The sequence below is a fragment of the Eucalyptus grandis genome, chromosome 9 (assembly GCF_016545825.1).
Source record: "Eucalyptus grandis isolate ANBG69807.140 chromosome 9, ASM1654582v1, whole genome shotgun sequence".
NCBI classification, from domain to species: Eukaryota; Viridiplantae; Streptophyta; class Magnoliopsida; order Myrtales; family Myrtaceae; genus Eucalyptus; species Eucalyptus grandis.
This window is the reverse complement of record NC_052620.1, coordinates 37,105,679-37,117,040: the sequence shown is the minus strand read 5'-3', so window position 1 is coordinate 37,117,040 and position 11,362 is coordinate 37,105,679. Positions and strand designations below refer to the sequence as shown.

General features: G+C 43.5%; 2 protein-coding genes across 2 annotated transcripts; one reads left to right on the top strand and one right to left on the bottom strand.

The window, feature by feature from the left end:
• Window positions 1–1,659: 1,659 nt before the first annotated feature.
• On the bottom strand, window positions 1,660–2,577 carry LOC104419638 (heavy metal-associated isoprenylated plant protein 27). The gene is made up of 2 exons (XM_010031353.3): window positions 2,379–2,577; window positions 1,660–2,284 (listed from the first exon to the last, which is right to left on the bottom strand). The coding sequence occupies exons 1-2, from the start codon at window positions 2,463–2,465 to the stop codon at window positions 1,898–1,900; spliced, it is 474 nt and encodes a 157-aa protein (XP_010029655.1). The 5' UTR covers window positions 2,466–2,577; the 3' UTR covers window positions 1,660–1,897.
• A 5,962-nt stretch (window positions 2,578–8,539) lies between these two features.
• Window positions 8,540–11,066, top strand: LOC104419637 (GDSL esterase/lipase EXL3). Its single transcript, XM_010031352.3, has 5 exons — window positions 8,540–8,970; window positions 9,725–9,855; window positions 10,030–10,263; window positions 10,362–10,617; window positions 10,718–11,066. The coding sequence occupies exons 1-5, from the start codon at window positions 8,667–8,669 to the stop codon at window positions 10,912–10,914; spliced, it is 1,122 nt and encodes a 373-aa protein (XP_010029654.2). The 5' UTR covers window positions 8,540–8,666; the 3' UTR covers window positions 10,915–11,066.
• Window positions 11,067–11,362: the final 296 nt, after the last annotated feature.

Below are 11,362 nucleotides of genomic sequence, written 5' to 3'. Positions count from 1 at the left end.
CTAGTAGCACAGAGAGTCTCACTCAGAAAATGAGCCCACTTCAGTTCAGGCCCGTCAGGGAGCTCCCTCTCCCCCCGTCCTGAAGATTTCAGACGTTCCAGAATAGATAAGATCACCTCTTCTTTGTAACCTAACTTGCATTCCCAAATCGTGAGATCGGGTTCTAGCAAGGATCAAGTTGGATTACGCTTGCGAAAGAGCCATGAACACAACGGGAATTTTTTTTTTTTTTTTATAAAGATTCTCCATTGGATGAAAAATAGGAAAATAGAAAAATCTAAATAAAGACATGTACGCATGAAGGGGGCCCCACGACTTCTTCATTCAGGAGGGGAAGGAGACAAGCCTCATCACTTCCCACAGGGCGAGAGGTGCACCTAACCCACCTATCCACTCATCAATCACGGTGTGCAGCTTACTTGCACCGATAGACCCCTATCGTATTGGAATTCGGCGCCTATCTTTTTACTTTTGTCAAAAAATCTCTAACATGTTCGGTTCTACTCTATGTTAGAACATTTCTGTGAATACTATTCTGATCTAAGTGGTCATATTCTATGTCCCTACCTAGGAAGTATTACTCTTCTTTTCATTCCAAATTCAAGAGTACGACGGATACAATTGATTGGTTTGTGCACCTCTCTTATTACTTTTATGTATTCCCTTGTTCCTCGGTTACAATTGGCCAAATCTCAATTTGTGGAAAGCCTTTGATGGCTTCCTTATGAAAACATCAATTTTTATTTGGATATAGACGGCATCTCTTTATTCTTTGTGATATTGACCACATTTCTGATCCCTATTTGCATTTTAGTGGGAACTATATGTAGTGATATACCTTCAGACCTACAAAAGGGTTCTTTTCGGAAGATGTTTTGGGAGTCGGTGTAGCTTTGTCGTCTATTCCCAGGTCAGAGGATTTCGCCTAATCTGCTGCCCTTCAATAAGGTATATTAAAATAGGATAGGATGTTTTATCCGAGTTGGAGGAACCCACCCTATTTCCATAGTAGCCTTTCCACTGGGTCTTTCCTAAAATGGAAGGTAAGAAGTCACTTCTACTATCAAGAGTAAGTCCTAAAAGAAAGAAATTCGATCACAGTGCCACTTTCTTTTTTAGTATATTATGGACCAATTACAATAGATAGAGCAGGGACAAGTAGAGCTAAAACTTTGTTGTTCTTTCATTCCAGGAAGATAAGGGATTGATGGTGTCCAGATTTAAATGAAAAATCAAATACGTGGGTTCTTCAATTTCATATTTCTGAAACAAAAATTTATTAGCATTTGAATGAACATTTCTGTGGCTTAACTGGCCTTTCTCTAGATTCAACTTGAAGCGGAAGGCACCCGTCCTTACTCAGGCTGGGAAACTCCGTCCTTTTCCCCTCGAAAAGACTGGCTTGAGAAACTTGCTTATGAGGGAATGGTTATATGTGTCTTAGTTAATGTAGTCACTTGCGAAAGAGCCACGAACACAACGGGTTCTTGAAATTTTTGCAAACTTCTTGAATCTGAGAATCGTATATCATAGAACAAACTTCACGCCTCGTTCTGATCCCGTCCCATCAAAGAGACAAGGACCATGATCCCAGGCCCTTCGTGGGCCGAGCTGTGCGACACCGTCCCTTTCCAGAAGATGAAAATCGTCAAACAATGATTGGCACAATCGGCAGTAGCCGCAAATTCTCTTTCACAATCTAGAATAATCATTTACAAATTTTTCTTTTCTTTAGCAGACCAAGCTTTGACCTCACCAGAGACTTCAGACCCTAGACTCTTCCAAAGGTTAATAATACAGTGCAACTCTAATCTACACCCCAACTTCCAAAATAATCACGCGCAAACCCTGCATATAACAGCCATATTTATACACAAGAAGCTCCTCCTCCTGCTATCTACATGACCGTGCAGGCGTACGGGTTGTCGTCGCTGAAGGCAGTGGTGTACTTGACCTCGGTGGAGCTGGCGCGGGCGAGGGCTGAGGTCTGCGGGTCCTGGAACACGTTCCGGACGTACCCGGGGGGCGCCTTCTTGTCATAGGCCCCCGGGGCGTAGGGGTGGTCCACGATGTCGTAGGGCACGTAGGGCCAGAAGTCGCAGACCTTGCCGGTGCGGTGCCGGACCCGGCGGAGCACCTTCCCAGGGTCGACGTACCCGATCACGGTCAGCTTGTTCTGCTTGGGCTCGACCTCCACCTGGGTCACCCCCTTCATGCCCTCCACGGACTTCCGCACCCTCCGCACGCACCCCTCGCAGTCCATCTTTATCTTTATCTCCACCGTCTGAACAGAAGAAAGAGAGGGAAAACACCATCTCAGATAACTAGCAACACAAAAGATGCAAAACCGAAAAACCAGATGGAAACGTTAGAGTTACCTGGAGCTGCTTGCGCTTCTTGAACTTCTTGCTGTCGCTGCGTGGCGGCACGTAGCAAACGTCGGCGATGTAATCCAAGAACCCCATCACGTCCTAAAATCAACCGGCACGAACACTTCTCGATCACTGTTTTTTTCTTTTATTACAGAAGAAGGAAGAGGATTGCAGGAAACCAGCTCGAGTTCTTGAGTAGTCAAGCTCGGAGCTGCATCCCGTATAAATAAGCCAGCCCACCAACTGCTGCACCGAGCCACGTGTACCGTCCGATGCCGCGACACTTGTCGGCGAGACACGCGGACCAGAAGTGGAAGCCCATGTCATAGTAACGAGGAAGAGTGGGAGGTGGGGTCCTCTTGCCAGCCGACTTTTCTCTGTACCGCATGGGGGGGGAACTGGGGATCCGTGAGAGAGTAATGGGGAGTAACTGCAGATAGGAAAATGGCGGTTCGAGCCGATTGACGGGGTCGAGGGGAGACCGGTCGGTGGAACCGACCGACCACGGAGTCTCTTATCATCTTTCGAGTCGTGGGCCGTTTCGCACTTCGCTGTCCGAGGACGCTGACGCTGACGCTTCCGTTATATCCGACAATTGTGAAAAAACATGAATGACTCCATTCGGTCTTTTCTATTTCCGCGTTAACAGTTTGCTAGCATCTTGGATTCAGATACAACTTCGTAATTTTCTCCAAATTACGTTTGTCTTTAGGCGCGCCTAACGCTCGTTTGGACATGGGATGGTAAAATCATCTGTAACGTCAAAGCCCGTTGCTTCACACATGTTCGCACATGCCAAAGCCAATGATCTCAAGGCCAAGCGTGTTCTATCCAATGGAAATTCTTAACTTTAGTCGTGCAGATCTCGAAATGAAAGTCGGGCTATGTATTATGCGGAACAATAGTTTTGTCATATAATTGTTTAGTTATATCGGATTTTCATTGATAACTAGTCACTAGCCTGCTAATTTCGTAATGTATTGTATTTTCATAAGATCGCTTAAATACGGTAGACTGGTACAGTGCTTTCTTATAGGGTGAAAATCTGTGGTTTGATAAGTAGATGTCCTATATGCAAAGAACATGTTATTTCTAGACGGAAGTAAAAATTTGTTGTTAATATACATCAACATACTTAATCACTGCACCCTTGACCTCGCGCCCCCCTCCCTACAATTGTAGTATGTGGATATTGTTTGTCTTGAGATCTTCGCTATTCTAAGTAAAAATTAACTCAAGAATATGAAATAATCCATATTTGGTGGGAAAAAAGAAAAATAAAGAGATGACTCGTGAGCTTTTTTCCGAGGTTTTGATGAAAGAGAGTGAGAATTCCATGTCTTTTCCATCAACGACCAATAGGAAATGGTTACAGTGCGACCCTCCATGCAATCCCATCAAGAAAATCCGAATAAGTTAGGAATATGCCTATTTTGATCGGTCAACAAATAACTATTTGCAGTCAAATAAAATATACACGCTTGAGATTAGAAATTTGAGTTTATCAACCTGAAAAAATGAAAGAATTTTCCTGAAAAAGTGATTTCTTGAAAAGTATTTTTTTTTATCACGAAGTTTTCCCAAAATAAACACGTCCAAATGTGACCCTTTAACTATGTGCTTTGGATGCTCTCTGCTGAGAGAGATACGTCTTGCAAGAAACTCAGAAAGGCTGAGGTGGCATGAGCACATGAGACTAAAAGCTACTGACATGGATTTTTGAGAAAAATTAGATTTTTTCTTGAGCAGCTCGATTCTTCACTTTTTATATGGGAATATGCCTCTTTTGATCCTTTGAAGTATTAAATTTGCAAAAAAATAAATGACTCGACAAATATTTTTACAAACATAATTACTTGTATCACTCGAGAAATAATTAATAAAAAATATTATCATTATCGATATTAATTTATGTCTAGATATTTTCGAGAACTATAAAAATATTTTTTTACTCATTCATTTTGGTAAGTGATTCAAACGATTATTTTTTAGAAAATATTTTTTAAATAATTCATTTTCCACAAAACCAATAGAACCCAAATTCAAAAATTAACATTTGTTTTTAACAAGATAAAGATAAATTCTTTGGCATGATCACTAAATAATAATAGTAAAAGTACATATGCGTAAGTCTACAGCTATTCAAGGTATCAGTAAGTAGGAGAAAAGCATTCCGAACAAATAGAATTGCCTTCCGGGTCCTATATCGGAGGATGATCCAAAAACCAAGGGCATGGTGTGTACTAACACGTTGTGATCTTCAGAGTTCGTTTATTTAAATGATTTTTTTTTTTTTCTGGTGATGTTTAGATGACGAACTAATCGATTTATCCAGAATTGAAAACGACCTATTTTCCCCGAAAATGGTTTTGGTGGTGAAATATATGTTTCTTCACGGTGAAGCATTTTAGTTAGACCAACACATTTGTTTTGATCCGAGTGTTTAATGATGCTTCCGATATCAGATCGGCCACGTGGTGGTGGTCACCATTGTTAAATCCTCAATCGGGTCAGGTGATTTCGCGGTACCCATGATGAGAAGGTTTGAAAAAAGCCACGAATGACCTTCGGACAAGCGGGCCGATTGCGTGTTTATCTCAAGACGAGATTCACGTTTGAGTGTCCGAAGAGGATCAGGCGATAAGCATTTGCTTTTAGGGGCGGCCAGCGCCATGTTCTAGAAGGGCTGGTCCCGGAAGAATGGTAGGTTTTACCGTTTTAGGCAATTCGTGTTTGCGGGTGCCTCTGGCGGCATTCGCAGGGGCCGCGTACGAAAGGCGGCATTCCCGATCGCAAAAGTGACTGACTATTTTCATTTTTTTTCGCGAAAAGTGTTTCATGGTGGGTGATTTGCTTAGGATCATGAATTAATAGAAAACATTTTTCTAATAAAAAAACTTATGCTTAGATTTTTTAAAAAGATGATTTTCCTTTAAAGAAAATGAAAATCATATTTCAAAATATGACTATGTATTAATGATTGGGCTCACAACTCTATGCTTGGGTATGGATATCTTGATCCTATTTCCCGAGTACCCCCGCTTTTAGGATCAAGTCTCCTACGCTCGGGCCTAAGTCTATCAAGGTTGGGCCTATGACTGTGGGGTTGGTGCTTGGGACCCAATGCCCATGCTCGGATCTTTAGTGCTCGAGCTCGGACCCTGATGTCCACACTCAAGTCTATCAAGGTTGAGCTTAAGACCTAGACATCTATGCCTCAATCCTTGGCACCTAAGATTGAGGACCATTGCAATTGGACACAGGACTTCAATGCCAATACCCAAGTTACTTCAATGCCCACACTCGAGTCTATTAAGGTCGAGCTTGGGACCTAGGTGCCCATGCACAAGTTAGGGCCTGTTTGTTTATGTTTCTTTTTTTTCGTTTTTAAACACTTTTTGTGTTTTTTTGTTATTGGGAACAAAAAGGAACGAAACGCATTTGGGTGCGTTTTTATTTTTTTGTTCTTTTGTTCCGGGAACAAAAAGAAACAGAAATAAGAAACACAAATTTTGTGTTTCTTATTTCAAACAAATCTTAGAAACACTTTTGTATTTCTTCTTCTTTTTCTTCTTATTTTCTTTCTTTTTCTTTCGCCGATCGTCGGCCTCGACCATGGTCGGCGGCGCGACGAGGGCCGGCGGCCTCGCCTAGCCACGGCGAGGCTCGCCGCCCCGAGGGTCGGCCTCGCCCGGCCACGGTGAGGCTCGCCGGCCCCGGCGAGGCCGACCTCACGCCGAGGCCGGGCGAGCTCGATCTCATCCGGCGAGGCCGAGCTCGCCCGGGGCGAGGCTCGGCCTCGCCGGCGACCCGACCTAGCGGTGGCTCGGCGAGGCCGCCCGCGCCAGCCGGGCGAGCTCGATCTCGCCAGATCCGGCGAGGCCGAGCCTCGCCGTACGGCGAGGCTCGACCTCGCCGAGGGCCGGCGAGCCTCGTCGTGGCCGGGCGAGGCCGCGGCCCTCATCGGGGTCGGTCGTCGGCCATGGCGAGGCGGCTGACCGACCAAAAGAAGAAAAAAAAAAAAGAAAAAGAAAAAAAGAAAAAAGGAAAAATAAGAAAAAAATAGAATAAAAATATTAAAAAATAAAAGAAATAAAAAAATTATACAAATTTACCAAATGTGTTTCTGTTTATTTTTTATTCCGGAACAAATTTACCAAACGCGTTTTTGTTCAAAAATTGTTCCCGGAACAATTTTTAAGGGAACAATTTTTAAACAGAAACACAAACAAACGCACCCTTACTAGCATGGTCTAGATGGGTGACTCCTATCTTAAAATTGGAAATCACCCACTAAGGAGCGATTCCAAAAAATTGGAATCTGAAACCGTCCATTGGTTCCATGGACTCACCTAGGAATCAGATTGGCAATTCGATTGATTCTTGAGTGGATCCGTGGAACCAGTCCCATCAAGTCTTCGCGCACTCAATGCAACATTTTCCGAAAAGTCAAATTAAAGCAAAAAATAAGGAATTTCTCTATTCTTAATTTGAACATCAATAAAAAGATTAGATTCATATTAAAAGTTGAAAGTTGAGGTTGTGTGTGAGAGATAGAAAGACAACTCCTACAAGGTGAGAGTGAAACAAAATGAACACTCAATTAATGGGTGTTAAGCTTCATATTAGAGGTTTTAGAGTTTTCATTTTTCTTAATTTTTTTTGTCAGGAAATTTTTTCTTAAAAAATAAATATGTGGATGGGTGGGTGATTCTACACTTAGAACTAGGAATCGGACCGATACTCATCGATTCCAATAAATTGTAATCGAGAACCAAATTGGTTCCCTTGGGATCCACCGGTTCAGGTCTAGTCCATTCTAGGCAGTCTGAGTGGTTCCTGATTTTTTTGTACGTCTCTACTAGCTCCCAAATGATGTATGTGTATTAAGGAAAATTAAATCGAATTTTCTAAATGGAAAATTAAATTGAATTTTATAAATACTAAAAAATATTATCCTCTTTTTGCAAAATGACTTTCTGAAATGTCACATTTTCTTCGAAACAGACGGAGTTAGTTGATATGGGTTGTGACCCCCAAACCCCAAATAACAGATTGGTTAATCACTTGTAAACCTCTCTGCTAGATGGAGGCATTCCACTTTGTTCCTAACAGAAGGCCCGGTCCATTGAGCTTGATGGGCTGCCGGTCCATTGAAGTTTGCTTCGATGGATTTCTCATTTTAGACCCGTCCGTCCGATTATACTTAATCCTTTCTCTTTTGGCCAGAAATTATACTAGAATCTTTTGTACTTTAACCCAACAATACTAATCTTCTGATTAGTCACTTTAATTTATTAGATTACGTACTACTTACTAGTGATTTTTACTTTACTAGATTACTTACTACTTACTAGTGATTTTCATAATAGATTATTCCATGAACAAATTTATCATGAATGTTATTGCCAAAAGAGGACAAGATATGCGACTTCCGGAAAATGGGAAGATGTGTCTTTTCATTACGTACAGAATTGATTGGTTAATCCCAAAGAGTCACGGCTCTTACGTTTGCATAATCACTCAAAAAGCATGACCTTTTTAGGTGAAAAACTATAGCTTTGGAGGTATACTGACGTAGAGAAAGTTATGCTTGGAAAAGATTCCAAAATATAATGTTTATTTTGAATCATAAAGTGTAGATTACAATATTTTAGGCACTTATTTATAATAAGGTCATCATCTAGAAAATAACAAAATAACTTAAATATAATAACAAAATTAAGGAAAATATATTGATAAAAAGGAAAGTTATCAAATATAAAATAATTAAAAATTAGCGAATTGTCGGACAAATAGGTCGGAATGGCTAAATTGACAAAATTTCAAAAGGTTTAGGATTGTATTGATCAAATTAAAAAGTTAAAGACTTAATTAGTATTCGTACGATATGTTTAAGACTCTATTGTTAATCATCCCCCGGCTTATCCATACATTTCATTTAAGATTTTCACCTAGTTAAAAATATTATGGATTATCAACCTAGTTTAACCTATATTACGGTCTCTCTCTCTCTCTCTGTGCGTGCTTAGAAGTGCTAATCGAAAGTCAAAGTAAAACAACCCAAAAGGACCTTCACTAACCTTCCCCACCCACTCACATGATTGATCTCTGATTAAAATATATACATGATGCACCTACAGCCGCAATGCACGCCCACACACAAGACATGATCCACGTCCCACGGCCACGACCCATCCCCCCTCTTAAATTCTCCCCTCACATTCCCAAACATTAAAAAAAAAACCCCCTCTTCTTCCCTCGAGTTCGCTCCCTTCCGCCTCCTCTTCTTCAATGAGCTCGATCCAGTTCGGTTCTCCGCGACCGCCGCTCGATTCCGGGCTCTTGCTCGCCGCCATCTGGGCAGTAGTACTCGTCTCCCCGCACTGCGGAGCCGCCGCCGCCGCCTCAGTAGTGCCGCCTTGCAATGCGACGGTGCCGGCGGTCTTTGCATTCGGGGACTCCATCGTGGACCCGGGGAACAACAATGGGCTGGCGACCGTGGCCAAGTGCGACTTCCCGCCCTACGGCCGGGATCTCGACCCGGGCGTGCCAATCGGGCGGTTCAGCAACGGCCGAGTCCCTTCGGACATGCTGGGTACGTGCGCGTCTCTCTCTCCTCCGTCTCTACTCTCTGTCTGTCTCGCTCGCTCGTTTTTTTCTTCTTTGCGTATGGCGGCGGGAACGCCAGAGAGACCAGACAAGACAAGGTTAGCTGTTAACCGACCCCACCGCAAGCATGATTGGTTCACGTGGATCGCCGACCCGATCCGGTTCGCTCATTCTCGAGTTGCATAGGATTCACGAGTCGATTGTCCCGATGTGTCTTCGTGCATGGTATTTTCCTTTGCTTTCGGTGCTCCTGTCTCCCCCTCCTCATCTCGTCTCGAATTTAAAATGCATCAAGAGATGCCATAACGATGGTTTTCATGAAATGAGCCTCATGATATCTGCCCAATTCAATGGTAAATAGAACATTGAAATGTCGAGGGGTAGAGTTCCCGGGTTTCTTCTTGGAAGACGTAAGTGCGAATTTAGTATCTTCGAATTTAAACGAGGAAATTAAGAGCACCCTTAATTCTCTTCTTCGTTGCGCTTCCAGTCATCGGATTCGAAGAAGATAAGGTACGGTTTGCATCCTCAATTTCGCACGGTGAATCTCGCGGCTTTCGAAACCATAACGTGTAATAGGTATAAACTTGCTCATGCTGGGTTTCACCAATTATACATTTCATTCCACTGGCAGACTTTGGTACACTTTAGTTCTACCTTTTTTTTTTTCTCTCTCTCTCCCGATAATTTAGCGCGTAAGCTATGGTTTCAATTACCCTCCAGTGTATATCTTTTTGTAGCTGAGAAATTGGGAGTCAAGAAGTTCTTGCCTGCTTATCTGGATCCAAATCTGGAGCTCCAGGACCTCCTCACCGGCGTGAGTTTCGCCTCCGGAGCTAATGGATATGATCCTCTCTCCGCCAAATTAGCCGTAATCTCTCTCTCTCTCTCTCTCTCAATACACGATTAAAATTATGATTCGACAAGACGTGAGTCGAAACCCGGACGGTTGACCAGATATTAGCATCGCATACATTTGATTGCCTAGGGGATCAAATATGTGCAATTTAACTTAATAATCTTGTGTGTGTAAATTTGTCGACAGTTGGTACTATCCTTGTCAGACCAATTGGATCTCTACTCCGAGTACATGGAAACCGTACGTTCGGCGGTTGGGGAGGAGAGAGCATCGGCCATCGCCTCTGAGAGCGTTTACATGGTGTGCACGGGCGCTAACGATATAACCAACACTTACTTCGCGACGCCGCTAAGAAGATTCAAGTACGACGTCTCGTCCTACGCCGATCTCCTGGTCAGCTCGGCTTTGAGTTTCCTTCGGGTAATAACGCACACGGAAAGTTTCGTTAGGTCTATAATTGTCATTTGATTTCGAAACTTATCGTCGTGTCTATATTCACGACTTATGTGCGTGGGCAGGAACTGTACGGACTAGGAGCTAGGAGAATCGGGGTGCTCAGCCTGCCGCCGGTCGGGTGCCTCCCGTCGCAGAGGACTCTGCATGGAGGCCCCAAGAGGGGCTGCTTCAACTCCGCCAACGAAGCGGCCGTCCTATTCAACTCCAAACTCTACGCCGAGATCGACTCCCTCCGGAAGGAGCTCCCCGGCGCTAGGCTTGTTTACATGGACATTTACTACCCTTTGCTTGCCATCATGCAAGGCCCTGCTCAATTCGGTAATTAATTCGCTTCCGTTTCCGTTGATGGTGTCTGGGTGTTGGGTTGCTCTAGGGTACTAATTCGGCAGCGTTCTTCCCTAAATTTGTGCTATATCAGGATTTGAGGTCTCGACGAAAGGGTGCTGCGGCACGGGAAACATAGAAGTGAGCTACCTCTGCAGCCGTCTCGACAACCCCGTGATGTGCGACGACGACACCAAGTACGTGTTCTGGGACAGCTTCCATCCGACCGAGGCCACCTACCGGATGCTCACCGATCAGATCTACAGCAAGTACGCTCGCGAGCTGTTCTGAGATCATCGACGCCGGTCATGTCAGTTTCGCCCCCAAGGGAAGGAGAGACATTCGGCCTTTTTTTTTTTTTTTGGGCTCGACAATGTGTTCCAATTTTTTTACCCACACGAGTTGGAAGTTGCTTTCTGAAGCCGAAATTACGTGGTTTTCAACTCAATTTTAACCTGGCAAGAATCATCTGAACCGGAGGACAATGGCTGATTTCGGATTGCTGGGTACCAGACGATCAGCTAGTACTCGGATCAACCATGGGTCAAACCATTATGGCCCACGGCAAGCCATTTGTTCTTTTACACTTGTCACTGGGAAATTAACGGTTCGATTCCAGTCCGGTTTTCTGAAAACCTGATCCGAATAAATGTCAGCAATGTATGTACATTTACTCTGAACCGAACCAAATGTCACCCAATTTGAAAATCCGGTTCGGGGTCGGGTTTTTGGTAAAGTT